Source organism: Xenopus tropicalis, chromosome 1 (assembly GCF_000004195.4).
Source record: "Xenopus tropicalis strain Nigerian chromosome 1, UCB_Xtro_10.0, whole genome shotgun sequence".
NCBI lineage: Eukaryota > Metazoa > Chordata > Amphibia > Anura > Pipidae > Xenopus > Xenopus tropicalis.
In genome coordinates, this window is record NC_030677.2 from 91,164,210 (window position 1) to 91,189,256 (window position 25,047).

Below are 25,047 nucleotides of genomic sequence, written 5' to 3' on the forward strand. Positions count from 1 at the left end.
GAGGATGTTGGGCAGGTGGGGGGGGGGGGGCACCAGTGGGGGTTTAGGGGGCGTGACGGGGGGCCCCTGGGGAGGAGGAGGTCCTTAAGAAAGATTTTAAAAAACTAGGTGAAAAGTTTAAAGCAGGGGCTTCAAGGTAATTTTCTCAGAGATAGTACCTGTGCCACGGACAACATAAATAAGGCAGCGGGAGCTCATGAAGATTAATGTAAGAGATTGGTATACGGAGCAGGGCTATGGGTTTCTGGAGAACTAGGCTGATTTTTCAATTGTCTACAGGCTCTTTGCCAGGGATGGACTGCTGCACCTCCTTGACGATGGTGCAGCTGCTTTGGGGGAGAAGATGGCTAGAGGGATAGAGGAGATTTAAAACTAGGCATGGGGGGAGGGTGCAATGACTGGGCGCTGGAGAGGAAATTTGATGTGATTGGTGTTGCTGAAACATGGTTTCCAAAAATCGATTTTGAACAGCACCACACTTATGTATTTAAAATTCCTTTATTGCACACTTTAGGGCATTACTGCAACATTTCGGACCCTATTAGGCCCTTTATCAAGCTCAACTGACACACAAAGCACAAGAATATAAATCCTCATACAGTACCGAGTGGTAGCAAGGGAGAAAACAAAAAAACAACAGTGTATTAACAATTTATCAACAGTGTATCCACCAACATAGTATTAAAATTTTTTCAACAATATTACCAAAAGGTTGTAACATTCAAATATTCAAACAGTGTAACAAAACGTCAGTATTTCCAGTAAAGAGGCCATGGTACCCAGGATGAAAAATCTGTAAAAGTTAAAAACATAAATACCATATAATAGGTAAAAAAACCAAGAGAGAAAACATTTATCTAAAAATCGGAGAGAGTTCATATTTAGTGATGAGCGAATCTGTCCTGTTTCGCTTCGCCATAAAATTTGCAAAACGGCGAAAAATTTGCAAAATGCATTTGTTACACAATTCTTTTTGTCACCCGTGTCTTTTGCCATGACCACGCGTGATTTGTTTCTATTATCTGAAATTTCAGCTGATTTACCCTATGGCCGTATTCAATGAAATGATCTGCGACTGCTTGTTCTTTCTTACCTGTGTTTATTGCAGATTTATGTTCCCTAATGCGTCCAAGGAAGTCTGCATATGCAAACATTGCGTCCAAGGAACCTTTTTTTACTTGTGGTGGGTGGAATGACCTATAACGAAGTAGCAGATTTCGATCAGTAGGCTTCACATAAGGATCTATTAGCAATTATTCCCCCCCTTTTTGTATACTTTTTTATCTAGAATAGGTATTTCTAGACTTGCATTTAGAGAAAATTTGATGAAAGCTAACACATTATTTTTTTGGACAAACCTATTCAGGGTCCAATGTGGCCCCACCGATAATGCAAACAGATTGTCCATGTAACGTAACCATTTTTTACAGTAAATCTTAAATAATTCATTGGTGTATATGTATCTTAACTCAAACTGATTCATAAAAATGTTTGCATATGCAGGAGCCACATTAGAACCTATTGCCTAATAAACTTCTTTTTAGCTACACCTATGGACTGATCTTGGAACAACTCCACAGAGACCACCACCACACCCCCATAATGCTCCATGGAGGTGTAGAACATCTGAACATCTAGAGTTACCAAGGTCAATCCCTCAACATTTCCGGAAAGATGTAAATTTTAGCAAAAAAGATCACATATATGATGTAATTCCACATATGGTTTAATATATAAGTACAGAATCCATGCAAGATAGAATCGGCCTTCCAGGGGGGTGCACTAGATTTTTATGAATATTAGGGAGGATATAAAAAATCGGGGTAAAACTGTGTTCCGTTGCCCATGTGTACACCATGCCATTGGCATAGTCTGCAGAGTCGCGCTGAAACTCTGCAGGTGGTTCGTTAATCTTTTCCTTCCCTCCGCAAACACATTCGCATTCACAGGTTCTGCAACTTCATTTCTAATTGTACACCACTTTCCACCAAACCAGGTAACTTTTTCAGTACTTCCTCGATGATTGCGACAATCAGATCCAGGGAGCATTTGTTTAAAATTGCTTCCCATTTTTTGCAGAAAGCCTCATTCTTTGTGAACATAGTTGGTCTCAAATACGAGCAGAGTCCCCGCAGAAGGCGTTTGCATTTTACATACTCCGACAGTGTTTTGTCCCTTCTCTTTGCAGGCGCGTTACCCTAATACCAGTTAGCCCGCCCACCAGGCATTAGGAATCAAAGCTGCTTGTTGCTGTGACAGCGCTCAATTCCTTTACATTTACACAGAGCTGCGGGCAGAATTGGTGCATGCGTACCAGCGAGCAGTCAGAGAACAGGAGAAGTAATACCTCATTCAACATGGTGTTGCCGATGGGGTAAACAAGCTGAAACTTTGAAATTTGAACAACTACTGTATATACTCGAGTATAAGCCTAGTTTTTCAGCACCCAAAATGTGCTGAAAAAGTCACCCTCGGCTTATACTCGAGTCGGGTGCCATGGGTCCCTCCAGACTAGCACCCTCTGTCCTTTGTGTGCAAATTAGGCCACCCTCAACCAGACCCTCCAGTGCCCTGTCCTGCTCCCAAATTCTTCTTCATCTACCATCCTCACCTGTCCCATTCTGCAATAGATATTGCACTTTCTATTCTTTATAAACTATATATAGTTTTGAAGGATTTTAACTCTTTGTATTTTAGCTTGGTTGCTGATTGAGCTAAGGGGGTAGTACTCTTAAGGTTTCATTGTTGAGACTATATTGTTTTTGTTGACCCTCTTCTCCACTTTCAGGACTAGTTTACTGTTTTTCTTTTAAATAAATATTTAAAAACACACACACACACACACACACACACACACACACACACACACACACACACACACACACACACACACATATATATATATATATACTTGAGTCATTAAGTTTTTCCAGTTTACTTAGGTAAAATTAGGTACCTCGGCTTATATTCGGATCGGCTTATACTCGAGTATATACAGTACTTAGATCTTCTCTTTGGTGAGCCCTAACTATAGCGATCTACCTCTACCCCTGCTCAAAGAGAACTAATAAGGGGAATAGCGTGTTAATTTCGACTTTCATTCATTTTCCTTTAAGGACCCAACCAGAAACCATTATATACTAGATCTAGTGATCTCTAACCCAGAACCTATAGCAAATGTGCAAGTGGTTGAACCCCTGGGAAATAGTTACCATAATGTTATTTCATTTGATGTTTGGTGCGAAAAACAAATATTTAATTTTACAAAAATCTAATTTTAGCTCCTTAAGGGCAGTGCTTTAGAGCATAAATTTGGGGCATCATGTTTTCTGCTAATAACACATAACACAAATGGTTGGTTGTGATTTAAGGTATTAAATTATTACTGTTATCAATTTATTCCCTTAAGAAGTAAATGTAGAAGCATTGGGGGGGCGTGGCCAACTGCTCAACGGAATGGGCGCATAACTTTGCAGCTCCGCTGTGAACTTGTGGGATAAGAGACAGAGATTGCATTTAAAATGGGAAAACATGGAAAAACCAAAGATACATCGAAAGAGGATCATAAAACACTTTTGAAAAAGTTTTTGATACCATCCAATGGTGAGGAGGACAGGTGCGCGTCGGGCCTACCGCGGCTGCGGCCGGCAGGAACGATCCGAAATCTGATGACGACTCCTCATTATCTGAAAAAAACACAATGGCAAATCTGGCACAACAAATCATGGTGACACTCAAAGAAGAAGTCGCGGACCTGAAAGCTAAGATTGCGTCGCTATATATAAAAGCTGCAGAAAATGAGACGAAGGTAGACTCCATAGAGACCTCCATAGACTCACTACTGGCAGTGACAGGGACACAAGGTAAAGCAATCCATTCACTTACTAGACGCTTAGAGGACCTAGATAATAGAGGCAGGAGATGCAATCTAAGAATAAGGGGTCTCCCTGAAACGGTGGACCCCGCAATACTAAAACAAAAAGTACAATCATTGTTTAACTTTATATTGAACAGGCCTGATGCCAACGAGATTCATATTGAACGCTCTCATCGAGCTCTACGGCCTAAGGGGCTGGCATCAGAAAAACCGAGAGATGTAATCTGCTGCCTTTTGCATTATACAACTAAAGACGAAATACTTACTAAAGCCAAATGAAAAACATAAAATTTGAAAATACGGAGATCACTATATTACAGGATCTTTTCCGCTGGGGCTACCCTTTCAGCATACAAGCTACAATTGCATGAAAACTGTACACTATTGCGGAGCCAGAGAGCATACAGCCTTTCCTCCAAGCCTGTGACGCACTAGAAATTTGTAGAATGGATAAAATTTGTACAACTACCGGAACCAGTACCGCTCCCTGCGAGAGAGGCCTGGACCGAAGTCTCCACTCCCAAAGCCAAGAGGAAAAAAGACCCCGACAGACCCCACTAACGCTGCCGCCACATCCCCCCCCTCACAACAAGCACCTGCGGCCAGACAAACCCCCCGCCCGCCCGCTCATTCATTAGTGCATATTACAAAAACAGACTGACACAGAACACATAAAACACAGCGTACTTGTGTGATGGAAATGTTTAATAATGGCAACGATAGGGCTCCCCGCACTGGCAGCCTCGCTTCTTGCTTCTCCTCCTGCCGGCTGTCCTGGTCTGTGTCGCCATAGCAACCAGACGCTCCAGATGTGTGCGCATGTGCAAGCTATGGATCTGGTCCTATTGTCAGTGCAGGAGCGTTGCATTATGGGAATCTTCTCTACCCTGCTCAGCGTTTTTTTTTCCTGTTTGGCTTCTGATCTTCTGAACAGGTGAAATATGGGGAGACTTAAGGGCACTATTGAGACAACTGAAGGTATACCTGCAGCTTGAGATTAACTCTTTATTAGCCTTTCCTTCTCCTTTAAACACCCCTGAAAAAAGAAAACAATTAGTTAATATTATGCGGAAACAAAAAGGTGACATTGTTATTTTACAGGAAACCCACTTTAGGTAAGATGCCCCCCCGATGCATAAGTTAGGCACATACTCCCAATGGTTTTTCAGTAATAACCCCCTACAAAAAACAAGAGGAGTAGCCATAGCCATAAAAAACACTGTGGATTTTAAAGTTCAGGCAACCTTGTCAGACCAGAATGGGAGATATTTAATAATCAAAGGATTATTATTCCACATGGTATGCACACTGGGAAGCATTTATCTACCTAACACGAAACAAGTAACTTTTATGTCGCACTTGACCCCTAAACTAGTAGAGTTTGCAGAAGGGCTTACTGTAATAGGGGGAGACTTAAATCTAGCACTAAATCCTACCCTGGATACCTCCAAAGGGGTTTCAAGCCTGTCCACAAAATTGTTAAAAGAGATCCACAAAGATTTGCAATCACTCAGACTCATAGACTCCTGGAGATTTCTGAACCCCTCTACTAAACAATATACATTCTACTCCTATGCCCAAAACAGTTACTCCCGAATTGACCACATACTCATTTTCCATCATCCTCTCCATTGGCTAAAACATACCACTATTGACAATATAACATGGTCAGTCCACGCAGCAATAACGGCTTCTATCACGATCCCAAATAGACCCAACAATATCTGGAGTTGGAAACTAAATGACAACTTACTGAAAGACCCTGATTGTTCAAGTGAAGACTTGAACATTGAGGAACACGAAAAAGACATAGTTAATGATTCCGTATCCCACCAGTCCAAATGGCAAGAGTTAAAATGCCTACTTAGGGGAATCCTAATCAAGCATGGATCCAGGTTAAAGAAACAAAAACAAGCTACCTTAGATAGACTATACGCTGAAATTCAGCAACTAGAGCTACATCATCAAACTAAACTGGACACTGATAGCCTAAAAGCATTGACCAGCAAAAGACTAGAATTAAAACAACACCTCAATCTCCAAACTAAATTTGCAATGATTAGATTAAAGCAAAAGTATTGCGAATTTGTTAATAAATCTGGGAAGCTCTTGTCCAAAGCATTGAAAAATAGACAAGCAAATCAATATATCTGTAAAATTAAAGATCCTAAAGGACAAATACAAGTCCTTCCCGAAAAAATAGCTTCCATTTTTAAAAATTACTATGAAAGCCTATATAACATACCCCAAACATATCAACAGGATTTGCTATGCTCTAAAATTAAGGCATATATAGCTACACACCCCCTACCAAAACTGAACTCCTCAGTCTTTAAAAATATGTGTGCACCCTTCCAAACACATGAGATAACAGAAGCTATCAAGCAAATACACCCACACAAAGCCCCCGGACCAGACGGTTTTACAGGTCAATTCTACAAACAATTTGCCCCCTTCCTTACCGAACTATTTTTAAATTTCATTAATGAAATAGGTCCTTCCCGGCCACTAGATAAGGAATTTCTTTAAGCCCACATATCAGTCATACACAAACAAGGTAAAGACCCAACTGCCTGCAGTAGCTACAGACCTATTTTCCTTCTAAATATTGACTTGAAAATTTGTACAAAAATCATAGCCTTGAGACTAAATCCTCTCATACCCCAACTAATTCATAGAGACCAGGTGGGATTTGTAAAGGGAAGAGAGGGCAAAAAAAACACGATGAAAATTCTACACCTAATAGCCCTAGCTCAAAAACAACATACACCGTCACTGTTATTATCAACGGATGCAAAAAAAGCATTCGATAGGGTAAGCTGGGAATTCCTAAAACAAATGTTAGACTGTTATAGGACTCTCCAGTGCTTTTAGAGACAAAATCATGGCCCTCTATACAGACCCTACCGCCCAAATAAAAATAAATGGCATCAGATCAGATACCTTCCATATGCGAAATGGGACCAGACAAGGCTGCCCATTATCACCTCTACTTATATTTCCTCTGAATGGAACACCTTTTAATAGCACTTAGGGCAAATTATGATATCAAAGGTTTAACGGTGGGAAAGAACGAATACAAGATAGCCGCCTTTGCTGATGATTTATTTTTATTTGTAACGAAACCACATATCTCTATGCCTAACATAATGAAAGAATTGCATATATATGGGAAAATCTCCAATTATAAAATTAACATGACTAAGTCTGAGGCATTACCTATCTCTTTACCTAAACACCTGGAAACCCAGTTAAGACTTAACTTTTCATTCAAATGGCAAAGAGACAGTATATGCTCCTTGGGAATATCTGTCCCCCAAAACTTAAACAATATCTTTCAACTCAACTATAAACCCTTACTTTCCATAATTGAAAAATTACTTAATGACTGGGACTTAACACTTCACCTGGACTGGTCGGATCAACATAATTAAAATGTCAATTCTACCAAAAATGTTATACTTATTTTAGACACTTCCCATATGCATACCAACATGTTTTTTCATATCTCTGGATGCTATTGTCAGCAGATTTATATGGAATAAGAAACGCCCTAGACTACGGAAATCCATTCTTTATATCCCCCAAAACTCAGGGGGTTTAAGCCTACCAGACTTTGCATCATATAACCAAGCGAGCTTATTGACCAAATTAACTGAGCATGCCCAAACCACCACAAACAAACAATGGAAAACACTAGAAGACCACTGGGTAAAACAACCACTACAAAATGTCCTTTGGAATAAAGAAGCTATCCCACATATGAGCATGGGCCATAACCCTCAAATACAAGCCCTAACTATCTTTTGGAGATCCTTCAACACAAAATACCAACTCATCCCGTATCCTTCCCCGCTGACACCACTGAGCTCTAATCCCGAATACCCACCCGGTATGACACCACAATTCAACATATGCCTTTGGATTACAAAACCTCCAACTACGTCACATTTTAGCTTCAACTGACAAACCTTCTACGATTAACACAAACTTCCTGCAATGGACCAAAAGAGACTATTGGAGAATATATAAGTCAAACATTACCTACAAAAAAACCCTATGCTACAACAAGCCAAAAGGTCTCTTACTGATCTTGAAAAAATATGTGACTCCAAAACACTGGTCAACCACCTGATCTCTGTACTTTACAAACTGATTGTTCTGAAAAAATACCCATACTTGCCTTATTTTACACATGCCTGGAAAGAAGAACTCCAATTGGAATGAATGGGGGGAAATTTTCAGACTTAAAGCAAAATGCTCTATTAGCAACAGATATCAGGAAAATTCTTACAAAATTCTTTCAAAATGGTACAGAACTCCTTCCTAACTTTATCAAATGCGCCTACTACCCAATGACTTATGTTGGAGATGTAACTCTGCCCAGGGGTCTATATCACATATTTGGTTTTCCTGTCCAATCTTATTTCATTTTTGGAATACTGTACAAAATACTTGCCTGGAGATCCTGGGTTGCCAGATAACGCTCACTTCTCAATTAATATTATTACACCATACAAATTTGCCTGAACATACCTTCAAACATAGCCTCCTATTACAAATGCTACTTGCAGCAAAGATCCTATTTCCCAGGCATTGGAGGGATAACAAACCCCCCACTATTGAAGAATGGATCTCAAATATGAATGATATCTATATTATGGAAGAAATTATTTTTCCTTACATGAGAAACAGCAGGAGTTTGTTTTAAACTGGCAACCTTGGGTATTCTACCTAAACTCTCATAATAGACTTTAATCTGAAACAGTAAACTTTGAAATGTCATGCCGAGACACCAAAAAGTCACCAAAGAGTTACCACACTTACCTTAATAGTGCCATCCAGTTTGCTGTTCTGTCCTCCTCTTCTTTTCCTCATTCTCCCCTTCTCCGATTTTCCTATAAGAAATATCTACGACTAGCTTCTCCTCTGGCTCTCTGTTCCTTTCCTCCCCCTTCTATTACCCCCCCCCCCTCTGGTTGAGACAACTTATGCTACAAAATCATTAAAAAGTAGAAGCGTTAGGGCAGTGACAGTTAGGGCCACTGGGATGGCATACGGGGTGCCGCAGTTTGCCGATGTCGCCCAAAGTTTCCTCTCAAGGCAACTTCACTGACTTCGGCTTATCACTGCGCCACATATGCCTTCCCACCAGCGATTTACATTCTAGCCGGCGGGATTGCATCGCGGGGAGATTAGTCGCCCGCGACAACGGAGATTTTGTTGCGCGTGACTAATCTCCCCATGTACCCCTGCCCTTAAGAGTCACCCTATGTAGCTTAACAGTTAATAGGGAAAAAAAGGAAGGCATTTAAGAAATACAAGTCAGAGGGGACAAAAGCGGGATTTAATGAATATAAACACTCTAACAAAAGGCAAAGATAGAAAATGAGGAGTGCATTGTGGCAGAGGCTAGAACTAACCCCAAAAAGTTTTCTTAAGTATATTAATATTAAAAACATGCAGGTTGAGAGTGTGCCCCATTGAATTATGGTTACAACAGATACAGAAAAGGTAAATGTGCTAAACCAGTTCTTTTTTCAACTTTATACAGTAGAGGAGCCAGAGTGCCAAGACCACCCAATAGCTGCAATGTTGGTTCAGCTCATTCTAATCAGTGGTTGATGCAGGATATGGTGCCTTGTTCACATTAATTAATTATGGTGTCTTGTTCACATTAATCTTTTACTCAAGATTAATATGAACAAGGCACCAGGGCAAGATGGAATACACCCTCGGGTACTGAGAGAGCTAGGATCAGTTTTACAATGCCCTCTGTTTCTGATATTCTCAGACTCGCTTTCATCTGGTAAAGTACCTATGGATTGGAGGAAAGCTGATGTCATTCCTCAGCCTGGCCATTATAGGCCAGTAGGTTGAAATCCATGGTGGGCAAGTTATTTGAAGGCTTGTTAAGGCATAACATTCAAAATAATGTTCTGGAGAATGGCATTATGAGCATGGCTTTATGAAGGACAGGTCAAGTCCAATTTGATTGCTTTCTATGATGAGGTTAGTAAGAAGCTGAACAGTGGGGGTGCATTAGCTGTGATCTATTTGAATTGGGAGAGAGTTTCTATGGATGACAGCCCCCTGGGCAACGAGCCAGGGGGGCTGTCATATTGGTCCTGCGACACGATCGTCGCAGGCGCGGTCACATCGCGTCTACTGCTTTGCCCAACTTCCTGCTTCCTGCTCCCCCCCCCAAGCGCCAGCCCGATGCAGGATGCAGCAAGAGGACCAGGACTGCGATCGGTGCTTCAGGACAGGTAAGGGTGTTTTTATTTGCACTTACACACACACACACACATATTTACACATACTTACATACATTTACACACACAGCCCACAATTTAGCAAATTTTTTTTTTTCGTTTTACCACTTTGTTTTTAGTTTCTTTTCCCTAAAAACTGTTTATTTTGACAGCGTGACTATTGGATCAGATATTCTGACCGCTAATTACACTGTCATGTGACTTATTTTGTTGTTTCGCTGATTTGCACAATTTTTGTGGTTTTATTGCAGGTTTTGTTCCTTGTATAAGTGTTCCTGATCTGTTTTTAGCATAGCTTTGCCATGTGTAACTTTGGTGTACAAAAATAACTTTACCTATTTTGAATTCACCAGAATGTGTACTTTACAAAAATATATGGTTTTCTGGGGGTCTCTGTATAGTTTGGGGGTGTTACGGCACATATTACGCTGACAGGGGGCTGTGTAAGCAAAGGCTGAGTTGGCAGGCGAGGGTGAGCGCTTCCGCTCACCCTTGCCGCCCACAACCTAACACTGCCGGCTTCCTCTTCTGGCTCTTGAATTTATAAGTGTGCCCCCCCCCCTTTTTGAGGTCATTGCAGGGCAGGAGTGGGTCTATAAATAGACGGAGGAAAGCCGGGTTGGGTAGGGTTCGGGTTGGGAGAAGGCGGGTTGGGGTTAGGTACCACGGTTAGTGGTTATCTACACATTATCTACTGTGTTTGTACTGTCATCTTGTAAAATAGACAAAATGTTACATTTTTTTTATTATACTTTGCACAACTCAAGTATTGAGTGAATGTTTTTTTCTACAATGTTGCACACACATTTGTACATTGGTCCTTAGTTGGTTAAAAGAAATTATAGCTCAGCCCGTAGTCCCGAATTCTTACCGAAAAGTCCCTCATTTCCCTTTGATCTCCTGATCTGAATGCCAAAAATGTACAACGTTTATCAAAGTTACTTAGATAAGTGGGCTTTCGAGTGTGGGGTATGCCATCCCACTGGCGATTTACGTTCTCGCCGGTGGGATGTCATATCAGGGAGATTAGTCGCCCGCGACAAGGGAGATTTGCCCTGAAGGGCAATTTCACCTTCATTAGCAAAACTGTTATAACACATAAAACAAGACCCCCCAGAAATGTGTTTAAACTTTACAAAACCTGTCAAGTTTTGTAAAATGGGAGTGACATTTAGGGGGGTGTCGCAAATGTGGGCGTGGCTAAAATAATTTTGCCACTGCGTTTCTTTTTGTTCCTATGCTATAAACCACCCCATATAGATTAGGGGGATGAGACCCAGCTACTGTTGCAAATGGAGGAGGCTTCAAAACTGGGTCAAGTTGTTATTATAGGGGACTTTAATTTTCCGGACATTGACTGGAGTAATGGGGTGGCTAAGTCAGAAAAAGCTAGTAGGTTTGTAAATATGCTAAATGACAACTTTTTATTTCAGGTGGTTCAAGAACCTACTAGGAATGACTCTATTTTGGACCTGGTAATATCTAATAATACTGAACTCATCTCTAACATTTGTGTGGGTGAACAGTGATCACAACATGGTCTCCTTTGAGATAATGCTGCAGAGACAGCTCTATAAGGGAGTAACTAAAACGCTCGATTTTAGACGTGCAGACTTTGCCAGTATAAGGGCATCTCTGCAATGTGTCAACTGGGAAAGGCTTTTCACAGGGTTAGACACAGAAGGAAAATGGAACGTCTTTAAAACATTGCTTTGCAGGTATACACAACAGTATATTCCCCTTGTCAGCAAGGAGAGGCATCGCAAAGCAAAACCTTTATGGCTGAATAAAAGTGTTAGGGTTGAGGTTGGTAAGAAAAAATGTGCTTTTAAAGCATTCAAGTTAGCTGGGACAGCGGAAACTTTCATCAGGTACAAAGAAGCAAATAAAGCATGCAAAAAAGCTATCAGGCAAGCTAAAATAGAGATGGAAAGGGATATTGCAGCTAGGAGTAAAAAGAATTTCTAATTGGACCAGTGTGGTTAGTGGAGTACCGCAGGGGTCAATCCTTGGTCCTTTGCTTTTTAACTTGTTTATTAATGACCTGGAGGTGGGCATAGAGAGTACTGTTTCTATTTTTGCTGATGACACAAAATTGTGCAAAACTATAAGTTCCATGCAGTATGCTGCCACTTTGCGATTTGACAAAATTGGAAAACTGGGCAGCAAACTGGAAAATGAGGTTCAATGTTGATAAGTGCAAAGTTATGCATTTTGGTAGAATAATATAAACGCGAACTATCCACTGAATGGTAGTGTGTTGGGGGTATCCTTAATGGAGAAGGATCTAGGGGTTTTTGTAGATAACAAGTTGTCTAATTCCAGGCAGTGTCATTCTGTGGCTACTAAAGCAAATAAAGTGCTGTCTTGTATAAAAAAGGGCATTGACTCAAGGGATAAGAACATAATTTTGCCCCTTTAAAGGTCCCTGGTAAGGCCTCACCTTGAGTATGCAGTGCAGTTTTGGGCTCCAGTCCTTAAGAAGGATATTAATGAGCTGGAGAGAGTGCAGAGACGGGGTTGTTTTCTTTGGAAAAGAGGCGGATGGGGGATGTTCTTTTTTCCCATAAAAACAATCAACGCACCAGAGGTCACGATGAGGGCAGTGAGGTTGTGGAATGCCCTTCCTAGAGATGTGGTAATGGCAGATTCTGTTAATGCCTTTAAGAGGGGCCTGGATGAGTTCTTGAACAATCAGAATATCCAAGGCTATGGATGGGTTGAACATGATGGGTCTTTTTTTAACCCTATGTAACATTTTTCAAATGTTGGAAGGTATGGTAATGCAGGGACTTGGAGGGGAATTATGGAGAGAGCCTATTTAAATAGGATCTTTGTTGCACCATCCCACCAGTTTAACCCTTTCACTGTCAGCTGATTTTGTTACTTGTGGGACTTTTATTGACAATCCGTTTTTGAACATGTGGCATTCTTTCACTTTAGGGGCTTTTCCTTAAAGGAGAATGCAAGTCAAAATTTAAAAAGCATACTGCCCAATAGTCGTCCTATTGTTTAGTAAAAACGCCACACTTTTGGCTCACCTAATCAAATATTTACTCACACTTACTTCACATTTTCTAGAGCAGGCAGTCATCTCTAAAAAGGTATTCTCCCTTCCTTTCCCTCCTTGCTTCATGCTGCACATGTGTTTCATTCCCTCCCCCCCTCCTCTCTGCCAGATCCGCTTCTGATTGGCTGGTGGGCATGTGTAGCTCAGAACAGCAGACAGGATCAAGTTACACACATGCTCAGAGAATAGGAAGGCTGCCGCTGGCAGCCTACAGGAAGGACAGAGAGATTTCAAGGATGTCACTTTAGTCTTCACACTGCTGTAGGCTGCCAGCACCATATCTCAGATAAGCAAGCAGGGATCTGGGAATTTAGACATGCAGTAAGTACTTAAAAAGAATGCCTTTAGACTTACTTTTAATTTATATTAACCTTTCATTGTCCTTTAAAGGGTCTTTTAGTTTACCCAGAAAACGATGCATTGCTTTCTTCAGGACAACTTAAGCTTTCAAAATATGCAACAACTTTTGTGTATTTCCACTTCTGTAACAAGATATAGGCTTCTAAATATCTAAAAATTAAAAAATGTTTTTCTTAATATAAACATAAATTATTTTATTCACAAAAAATTTAGAATTTTATGGAGATTTCTCAACTGTATAGGTCAAAAACTCCCAGCAGTACACTACTAAATTTCCAAAGCACTGCTCTAGAAGCTTCATACTTTAGATTTTCGAAAAGACATATTGGATAAATGATGGATAAATAGTTGCCAAAATCTTGTAGGCAACTATGAATAATAAATGGTACTGGTTTCACTTTGGTCTAAAAATGAATACTATCTGTATTGCAGATATTGCAGCTCCCTATAGATCCACTCAGGTCTTTGTCCAAGTTTCAAATGAGGAGTGTGTGTTTCCTACGGTCCCTGCCAGAAGCACAGTAGGAGGGGGACAGCCAATCCCAGACCTGCAGTCACACAAGCAAAGATATTCTTCAGTTCCCTATCCGGTCAGCCTAGCTCCTGATTGGGTCCTGCCCTACAATGCAGTAAGCTGAGTGCCGCCAGGCCCCCCTGCACAGCTTGGGAAAGGAGGCAGCAGAAATTAGAACAGATGGATGGGACTGATGGGGTTTTGGGGAAATTTCAGAGCTTCCAGTCTGTAGCATCTTATCTTCTACAGATCATAAGGTAACCAGATAAAACACCCTAAATATGAATTCCAGGGGTCCACTGAACAGTTTGAGGCCCAATGTGCATAGGTTTACCAAAGTATATGGAAAGTAGGGACCCAAAATAAACATACCCCCATATGATGTATCATTTCTGTCATTTCAGCTCCTGTAAAATCAACACATTTACATCATTTTATGTTTGGTAAAGCTACAAAAAAAGTAAGTTCACCACAGCAAACCACATTTTTTGTAAAGTACACATTCCCCAGAATGCAATATGGGTACACATGTCTTTCTAACAAGCCGCAATGCTTTCCTAAAATTGGTGATTTTGATGACATTTTCAAAAATCATCTAAAAACTTCCACTTTGCAGCATCTTATCTCCCACATACCATTAGGTACCATGATTAAACATGGCAAATATTAATGCCAGGGAGCCACTGAACAATTTGTTGCCCAATGTGCGTAGGTTTACCTAAGTATGTGACATGTAGGGGCCCCAAGGTGAAGATACCCCATATGATCTATCATTTCTCTAATTTTAACTATTGCAAAATCAACACATTGATGGCATTTTATGTGGGGTAAACCTACAAAAAAGTATATTCACTCTAAAAAGCCATATATTTTTTGAAAGTACACATTTCCCCAAATTCAAAATGAGTAAATGTGTATTTCTACTCCAAGCTGCAAAGCTTTCCTAAAGTTGCCATTTTTTATGCATTTTGCAGGTCATTAGGTAACAATATAAAACACCCTAAATGTGAACCCCAGAGGTCTGCTGTACAGTTTGATGCCCACTGTACATAGGTTTATCAAAGCACACGGCACCCCAGAATATACCTTGTGCATACTAATTTTATGGCTTACATTTACCTAATTCATAAACTCACAGGCAATTTTATGTGCTACAAAAAAAGTAGGGTGACCCCTAAAAAAACATATTTTTGGAAAGTACACATTCAGACAAATCCAAAATGGCTAAATGTTTCTTTGTACCCCAAACTACCAAATGGCAAAGCTTTCCTAAATTTAGTGGTTTTGTTGGCATTTCTGAAAATCACCTAAAAATGTTGCAGATCATCTCATTTATCTTGCACAGTTTCTTACATACAAAGAGGCATCACTCATCAACACAAATATGAATTCCAGAAGTGACAACCATTTAAATTTTTTTTTTACACCTGCTGTTGTGTTTTAATTTGAATCAGCTTTAAATTCCTTATTAACTAAATCTGCAAAGTTTTTTCGCTTCATAATTATGGTAGCACGAATAGACCCATGGAGCAGCCATGTTTGTTCCCCTCTTCCGGGTTTTACTTGTAATGCCTCCCAAGTGAATAAATATGCCCAATCACAAACCTGCAACCTCCCTTCTGCTTTCAGCCGGTGTGTGACAAGCTCAGCTCCGTTGTCTATGTGTAATGGGGGGGGAGGGGGAGAGGTTCATATTTTTATAAGAAATTTTTTTGTGTCAGTATCACTTTAAACAGTCTGCAAAGCTTTCCTAAACTTAGCGGTTTTATGACTTTTCTTGAAATCGACTAAAAATTTTACAATTAGCCACATTTATCTTGTGTAATTTCTTATAAACAAAGGCTCATCACCCCAAATATAAATGCTAGAAATCTGCTGAACAGTTTGGTGCACAATATGCTTAGACATACCAAAGTATGTGATTTGTATGGTCCCCAAATGGAAAATCTTCTTGCCTGACAACTCAAGAGCCCCATGACTGCTTACAATTGGTCCCCTTGAAAATCATATATTTTTTTGGAAAGTACACATTATGGTGAATCCATGTAAAGACTTATTTCTAAACCAAAGTACCAATCTGCAAAGCTTTCCTAAAGTTAGCGGTTTTTGTAACATTTCTGAAAATGGCCTAAAAATGTTGCATTTCGCCACATTTATTTTGCATGATTTCTTACATGCAAAGATATCTCAGTCAAATATGAGTGGCAGAGGTCTAGTGAACAGTTTAATGCCCAATTTGAATATGTATAAGTATGTGGTATGTACGGACCCCAAATAAGAATAGTGTATTTTAATTTTCTTGCATACCAACTCAGTTTCTGCAAACAGAGCCCCCAGGCTGTGTGTTATGTGTCATTAGACCCCCCCCCCCCCCCCTAACTGTACAGGGACCTATAAAAGAAACATTTTGGTAAGGTACGCATTCTGACACCTGAACACGGGTAAAAATATCTTTCTGCACCAAACAATAAACCTTTTCTAAACTTAGGGGCTTAACCCTTTCACTGCCAGCCGTTTTGGACAAAGCAGAACTTCTACTGCCAGATAGTTTTTGAACATTTTGCACTGTTTCACTTTAGGGGGCTTTCCTAGGGGGGACTTTTAGTTTAAAGGACAATGAAAGGTTAAAATAAATTAAAAGTAAGTCTAAAGGCATTCTTTTTAAGTACTTACTGCATATCTAAATTCCCAGATCCCTGCTTGCTTATCTGAGATATGGTGCTGGCAGCCTACAGCAGTGTGAAAACTACAGTGACATCACTGAAATCCCACTGTCCTTCCTGTAGGCTGCCAGCGGCAGCCTTCCTATTCTCTGAGCATGTGTGTAACTTGATCCTGTCTGCTGTTCTGAGCTACACCTGCCCACCAGCCAATCAGAAGTGGATCTGGCAGAGGGGAGGGGGGGAGGGAATGAAACTCATGTACAGTATGAAGCAAGGAGGGAAAGGAAGGGAGAATACCTTTTTAAAGATGGCTGCCTGTTCTAGAAAATGTGAAGTAAGTGTGACTGAGTAAATATTTGATTAGGTGAGCCAAAAGTGTGCAGTTTTTACTAAACAATAGGAGCACTATTGGGCAGTATGCTTTTTAAATTTTGACTTGCATTCTCCTTTAACCAGGAAAACAATATATCGTTTTTTCAGGTGTGGTAGAATGGCCCAACAAATGAGGGAAAAGGTGAGTTTTCCCTTCAAGTTCTCCATAGTGGGAGATGTAATCTCTAAGGAAGAGGATGATAAGGAGGAAGAGAAGGTTTGCTCTGTTTAAAAGGTTGTGCTGTCTGGCCTTGAAAGCTATAGGGTTCTGGAAGGAACAAACGGATCAGGCAATCCATTCCAGTAGTCCAGCTCACCTATTGGAGCTTACTTTCCATAGGAAGGCTGTCCTGTGGAAAAGGTATTTAATGGTATAGAAAGGTGTGAGACAGGCTCTCAGAGCAGGGCACAGAGCAGGAAGGACACCTCTCTGTGTTAGGACTCCCAGAGGGGCTGGGGGGCTGCCTGCCACTGCCAGAAGCAGAGGGAGCCCAGACTTGAGAAAGCTGCCAAGAGATTAACGATCTAAGGAGCTTAAAGGAAAGCCAGGAGGCTGAGCTAATCCCCCAGAAGGTTTGTGAGTACAGGGGTGACCCCAACATTTATGTTTTCCCACTGGTAGTCCACAAGGGACCCAGTTTAGTGAGGGAACTAATTTAATGTATGAAGGTAGCGCCCAGAGGGCAGGATTTGCTTTTATGATTTGTTTTGTATGCTGACATGGGCACCCCTGCATAAATAAACTGCCTTAAAGCCAAGAAAGTGTCTGTCCTGGATCCCGCTAGTTTACATAGGACAACCTAAACTTTTAAAATATGGTAGAATTTGTGTGCAATTCCAATTCTGTATCAAGATATAGGCTTCTAAATGTCTAAAAAATGAAAAAAAATATATATATTTTCCATAATATAAACACATTGAAAACTCCCAGCAGTACACTACCAAATTTCCAAAGCACTGCTCCAGAAAGCTGAACACTTTAGATTTTAAGACCAAAAATTCCACTAACAGAAGGTTTATCCCAGAACATTATACATTTTTAAAAAAAGAACAGATTCTGGGGAATCCAAAATAGGCACAACTATCTGTCTACTCCAAACTACCAAGTTGCAATGCTTTCCTAAAGTTATTGGTTTTTATCAAAATTTGTGAAATTTTTTAAAAATTGCTTCAAAGCTTCCAGTCTATAGTATCTTATCTCCTAAAGGTCATAAAATAACCAAATAAAACACCCTAAATTTGAACGCCAGGGGTCCATTGAACAGTTTGATGCCCAATATGTATAGGTTTACCTAAGTATGTGGCATGTAGGGGCCCTAATGTGAGGATACCCTCATATGATCTATCATTTCTGTAATTTCAGCTTCTGCAAAATCAACACATTTACATCATCATATCTGGGATAACGCTACTTAAAAGTACATTCACCCCAGAATGTCATATAATTTTGGAAAGTACACATTCCCCCGAATCTAAAATGGGTACCCATGTCTTTCTACTCCAAAGTACCAAGCTGCAAAGCTTTCCTAAGTTTGACGATTTTATGGCATTTCCAAAAATCACCTCAAAACTTCCACTATGCAGCATCTTATTTTTTACAGGTCATTAGGTACCAAGATAAAACACCCTAAATATGAACCCCAGAGGTCTACTGAACAGTTTTATGCCCACTGTACATAGGTTTATCAAAGCACATGGCACTTAGAGACCCCCCAAATATACCTTGTGCACACTAATTTCATGGCTTATCTTTACCTAATTCATAAACACACAGCAGTTTTATGAGGGGTAGAAGCTGCAGAAATGTAGGGTGACCCGTAAAAACCCTATATTAGGTTACACATGCCAAAGCTATGCTAAAATCAGATCAGGAAACACTAATATAGGGATAAAAATGCAATAAAACCACAAAAATTTTTTAAATCAATGAAACAACAAAATAACACATGACAGCACAATTAGTGGTCACAATATCTGATCCAATAGTCACGCTGTCAATATAAACAGTTTTTAGGGAAAAAAAATAAAATAAAAAAAAAAGTAAAATGAAAAAAATAAATAAAATAAAAAAAGTTTTTGTGAGCTTGTGTATACATGTGCACATGTAAAAGTTGTGTGACAGTGTGTATATAAGTGTGCAAAGTGGAAAAAAAAAAACCTATGCTAAATTGTGTGTTGTATGTGTGTGTAAATATATGTAGTGTGTATAAATAAAAATAAAATCGCACTTACCTGTCCTGAAGATCAGATGGCTTGCCTGCTCCTCCATGCTGTAGTCCTTGGGAGGAAGTAGGTGGGAGGCGGCGCTGGGGGGGAAGGAGGAAGCAGTACAAACAGCAGACGAGATGCGATCGCGTCTGCTTCTTGTAGGACGGTCCTGTGACAATTGCATCGCAGGACCGACCCCCCAACCCCCTTGGCTCATTGCCGAAGGGGTTGGGGACACATCTGTCTCTATGCACCGGCAGCTTTTGCCGCTGGTGCAGAGAGAATCGCTTAGGTACCAATAACATAGGTACAATGTTGTCGGCACTTAACTGCTTTTTTTAAAACAATGTAGTACCTACATTGTTGGCTGGGAAAGGGTTAAAGGAATTTCTTAAAATCACCTAAAAAGATGCAATTTGCCACATTTAGCTCTCACTAGTTTTTACATACAATGGCAAATTGCGCTAAATATTAACACCAGAGGTCTATTAAACAGTTTGAAATAACAAAATAAATTATTTGAAATTGTGGTTAGTGGTCAGAAAACCTGATCCAAGAGTCATACTGTGAAATAGTTTTTAGGGGAAAAACAAAAGACAAAATGATAAAATGAAAAACTAAAAAAAAACAACCCAAAAATTATATGTATGCTTGTGTGTAAATCTCTAAAAAGTGTGTGTATATGTGTATGCGTTAGTTTTAACCTAAATGGTACATAAATAAAATTGACATAAATATATTATTATAATATTTTATGTTTTTGTTGCACATAGTTAATTACTATTATGAGATGATTGGGACCTGCGGGATTATTGTCTTTATTGATGTGGTTGGTAATGTCTCATGTATTTAGACACAGAGCAGGCCCCCAGGTCTCTAAAATGAGAATTGTAGTTTATCTTTAGTGTTGATACTATGTTACCCATTTACTCTAACTGGTTTATGATACTTAATCACTTTTGTACTAAAAGTTAGTTTTTTTTATTATAACCGTAGACCTTATAGGAAACGCACCCAGCCACGCAGACACAAAACCCAAGACCAAAAATTTCTTCAGGAAGTACTAGATTCTAACTTGATGCTAGGCAGTCAAGATGTCGATGTCAAGAAATGTGAGGAAGATGAAGACATCAGCAAAAAATATGAAGGTATGTAAGATAATTTGTTTTTATTATGCCAGGTATTATAAGTAAACTTTAAAAATTGCAGCAGTTAGGAAATTGGGCGTATGCATTGGCCCCATGCTGTTAAAATTTGTGTGTTTGCTACAAAAACCCTACTATAGTTTATATAAATAAGCTGTTGTGTAACCATGGGGGCAGCCATTGAAAGGAGAAAGGCACACTTTACATAGCAGGTAACAGATAAGTTCTGTAGAATATAATGGTGTTTTATCTGTTACCTGCTATGTAATCTGTGCCTTTTTCCTTAGAATGGCTGTACCCATGGCTTCACAGCAGCTTTGTTTACTAAATTATAGTAGTGTTTCTAAAGCAAATACACCAGTTGTACCATTGCATGGAAACAGTACGTTATACTGTAATTACTTTATACACTTTCATATTTTGGTGTTACTGTGTGAACCTTGAGCCTCGTGCTGTTTTCAGCTTGGACCCACAAACTACCAACATCCTACACCCCAGTGTACAGTTTGATCATTGTACTGTCAAGAGCGGTATTGTAATATGCATGTTATAGGAGAAGAAAAGCTACTAAGGCAGTTAATTGCCAATAGTTAACAGCCCTAGAAGCTCTCTCTGTTTAAGATAGCAGTTGTCATTTTAGCATGGTTTGTAATTTCCCTGCTTGCATCGCCCTTGCTGCCTGTATCCCTGCTGCTGTAGGCTAGAGATACATGCAGCAAGGGAGATAATATAATATAATAGCAAATATATACTACAAAGTGTGCAGATATACTTCACTACAAAGTGTGCAGCACTATCTTATGTTTGTCATCTTTGTCTCAGTATTTCCACCTCAGTTTCGAGCCTGATCATGTTAATTAGAGCAAGAAGATGTTAAGTGCATCATTGTAAGGCCTAGCAGCTGGTTTGTTTTGGACTGCATGCAGTTTATGTAAAAATTTCACATACATGTTGCTGCTAATGCATAGAACAAAAGAAATAAAATGTGACAAAATGTGATAAAATGTGGCAAAACATATAAAAAAATTCAAATTGTGTCTCAGTGCTTTTTAGTCTTCTATTAAACTAAAACAGCAGCCGTTTTACTCCACAGTACCGGTGATTCTAACTGCAAAAAACAAAAGTACTTTGGAATCTGTTTAACCTGACTGTATTTTATCAATTTAGAGGCAATTACATTACAAAAAAAAAAAAAGAAATATGTATGTTTCTCTATAACATTTTCAGTGGATAAAACGCTGGGAGTTATCTCCTCCCATTAAATCTCTATTTTCATATGTTTTGGTTCTTTTCATTTGAGAAAGCTCTAATTTGAGGCTTTCCAACTCATCTTTAAAATTACTATCCCTATAATATTAATAATAATAATAATAATATTATTCACCCCTCCCCCGAATCTAAAATGGCTACCCATGTCTTTCTACTCCAAAGTACCAAGCCGCAAAGCTTTCCTAAGTTTGATGATTTTTATGGCATTTCCAAAAATTACCTCAAAACTTCCACTATGCAGCATCTTATTTTCTACAAGTCATTAGATAAAACACCCTAAATATGAACCCCAGAGGTCTACTGAACAGTTTTATGCCCACTGTACATAGGTTTATCAAAGCACATGGCACTTAGAGACCCCCCAAATATACCTTGTGCACACTAATTTCATGGCTTATCTTTACCTAATTCATAAACACACAGCAGTTTTAGAAGCTGCAGAAATGTAGGGTGACCCGTAAAAACCCCATGCATTTTTAGACTGACATTCTCTTCGCTCTTACTTTCATTTTGAGTTTTATGCACATGGTGTTGGATCCATGTATTCCAACTTTTATTTTGCTTTTGGAATCCCCACCTAGAGGAATTCCAATTTTCTCTTTTTTTGTACCAAATATTACTATCCCTATAATATTATTCACCCCTCTTAATATGGTCACAGTTCTTTTGAGAAGCAGACAAATAATCTGCACCAATAAGTGTATATAAAATGGAAAATATTGAATAATAAGTCAATTGATTGTTACAAGTGATTAAACTAAATATTTACACTATTTACAGTTACAAATTAATAATACAGTCTACATTATTGTTACCACCAGTGTAAAAGAATAAATGTCAGCCTGTCTTCCCATCATGGCTGTCCTCTCTCCTCCAGCACTGGTCTCTGGTCTGCATTCCTCACATGTTGCCCCCTAGTCACTGGTCCCCCATCTCTCCAGATCCTGTTCTCACTTCACAACTGTCCAGTCCACATTTATGCACACCTTTTCAGCCACTGCCCCCACATACCAACTGATCTGGTGGGGTTGATAAAAACCACAGCTTGCCTTTGTTCAGGAACTGTTGAGAAAAAAATTAATGGCACCCAAGATGAGCAATTTCTTACACCTGTGACCCCCCAGAGGACCTTAACCGAAGGAACCGACCAAGCAAAGAGCTCTCCACCGTTGCAGCTGATGCTCACAAAAAAAAATTTTAGAGGACACCTTTTAGTTATAATTATCCAAATATGGCAGTATAATCACTTAACCGTAGACATTCCCGTTTTATCAGAAATGGTTTTGATCACATTTGACCTCAACAAGGGTCCACCAAGTTTGAACTTAGGGACCCTAACTAAATACAAAAGAGCACAGACCACACACACCAAAAATGTCCAGCCGCTCATCATTTTTGGCAGAATATCAAAGATATATTTATTGGTGATGAGATTAGCTCAGGCAGCTTCCACAACAACACCAGCCTGAAACTTGAGCATAAATATATACATTTTATAAAGAGAGTGAGAGGACTTTGGAACTAACCGGTCAAGAAAGTTGCTCCAACCAGACTTCCTTTATAACTTAATCTGTTGGCTCATACAATTTTTTGGTAGATAACAAATGATACCTCCCAACTGTCCTGCTTTACGCGGGATAGTCCCGATTTCTCCACCCTGTCCCGTTGTCCCGGATAGACGCTGATTTGTCCCGCTTTCTAAATTTCCCCTCTCTCTGCTCTTCTCCCTGTGATGTCACACTCACGTCACGCGGTAGCACCGCTGCTAAGTTCCATTCTAACAGTTAGGTGAATGAGGTGCAGAAGCTGTGGTGCTCCCGAGAGACGTGAGTGTGACATCATGGGGAGAAGAAGAGCCAGGGGACTCAGTCGGACGCAGCAGGTGAGTGGTGGGGGGAGCCACAGGAAGCAAGGGGCCACTGGGGAGGACATTGCGGGCGAGCTGAAGGATGTTGCGGAGGACGCAGGGGGGAGCTGGAGGATACAAGGGGGGATCTGGAGAATGCTGGGGAGGATGCTGGGAGGGAGCTGGAGGATGCAAGTGGGGAGCTGGAAGAAGTTAAGGGGAATGCTGGGAGGGAGCTGGAGGATGTTGGGGAGGATACAAGGGGGGAACTGGAGGATGCTGGGGAGGACGCTAGAGGATGCTAAGGGGGAGCTGCAGGACGCTGGGAGGGAGCTGGAGGATGCTGGGGAGCACTCTGGGATGGAGCTGGAGGATGCTAAGGGGGAACTGGGGGATGCTGGGGAGCACGCTGGGGGGAGCTGGAGGATGTTGCAGTGGGGAGCGGCCCATAGTATGGGGACACTGGGGGATGACCAGCAATGTTTTAAGGGGTCCCTGCCCTGGCACCAATGCAAAACATAACAACTGGCTGCCAGTGTTTTAGAGGGGCCCTGGCTACCAATGTCTGTGTGTCCTTTGTACTGATGGGACTTCAGCTCTGGTGATTTTATGAGTTTTGTATTGTTTAGAAATAGGTATAAGAAATACTGAGGGTTTAATATGTAGCATGGTATGCTTGTGCTACACTGTCATGATATACAGGTGCCACAGTGCATAATGAAATCCTTAGGGCCACAATATGTCATAAAATGATTGGGGCCACTATGTCTGTCTTCTGGTGTATTTTGTGCGTGTTCTGGTGTATTTTAGTGCTCAGTTCTAAACATGTTCCACATTTAATGCTGTGGAATGATGAGTTCAGGGCCTGGCAGGACTGGGGCCCACCAGGATTTTACCCGGTATCCTGGTGGGCCAGTCTGACTCTGCACGTGCCACAGAACGAAGAAACTGAAACAAACAGGCTTTAAGGTATGTTGGTAATATGTTTACTGTGCAGTTAATGACCAGTCAGAAAATACATGATTATGTAGGATCTTTAGAAACCTATCAATCTTAATAATGTTGATTTTTATGTTGATGAATGTATTAAGAACCAATATTTAACCCAATATTAACCCTCATCTTACCTGTATCTTTTACTTAGCTGTACACTCACTTATTCCCTTTTAGAATCAACTTATTTTTACAGCCATAACATAACATCATTAGCATCATTATTCAGTCTACAACTTGCGTTGATCTCATTCTTAGGCCAAAGTCAATTTAAGTGTTGGTTCCACTTTTTCCTGCATTCTTTTGGGCAAAAGAATGCGGTAATTGAAGGTAATGACATAGCCTTTAGTAGCATAATATAATTCCCTCCATTTCACATCAGCAGCCTATCAATAAAATATTGGGCAGGTAACAAGATAACTAACTTCTGCTGCTTTTTATTGTGGTATTTTCAG

The 25,047-nt window shown here is 40.1% G+C and overlaps 1 protein-coding gene across 6 annotated transcripts in view; it reads left to right on the plus strand.

Annotated features, from left to right (window-relative positions):
- kdm4b (lysine (K)-specific demethylase 4B) overlaps positions 1-25,047 on the plus strand; it is a 311,868-nt gene that overhangs the window by 136,367 nt on the left and 150,454 nt on the right. For all 6 annotated transcript variants that reach the window (XR_004221360.1, NM_203733.2, XM_018091716.2 and 3 more), the window contains 1 exon segment: positions 20,336-20,487. Coding sequence is in view for 5 of the 6 variants with exons in the window: in NM_203733.2 (NP_989064.2) it covers positions 20,336-20,487 (152 nt within the window). In the remaining variant the exon portion in view is untranslated.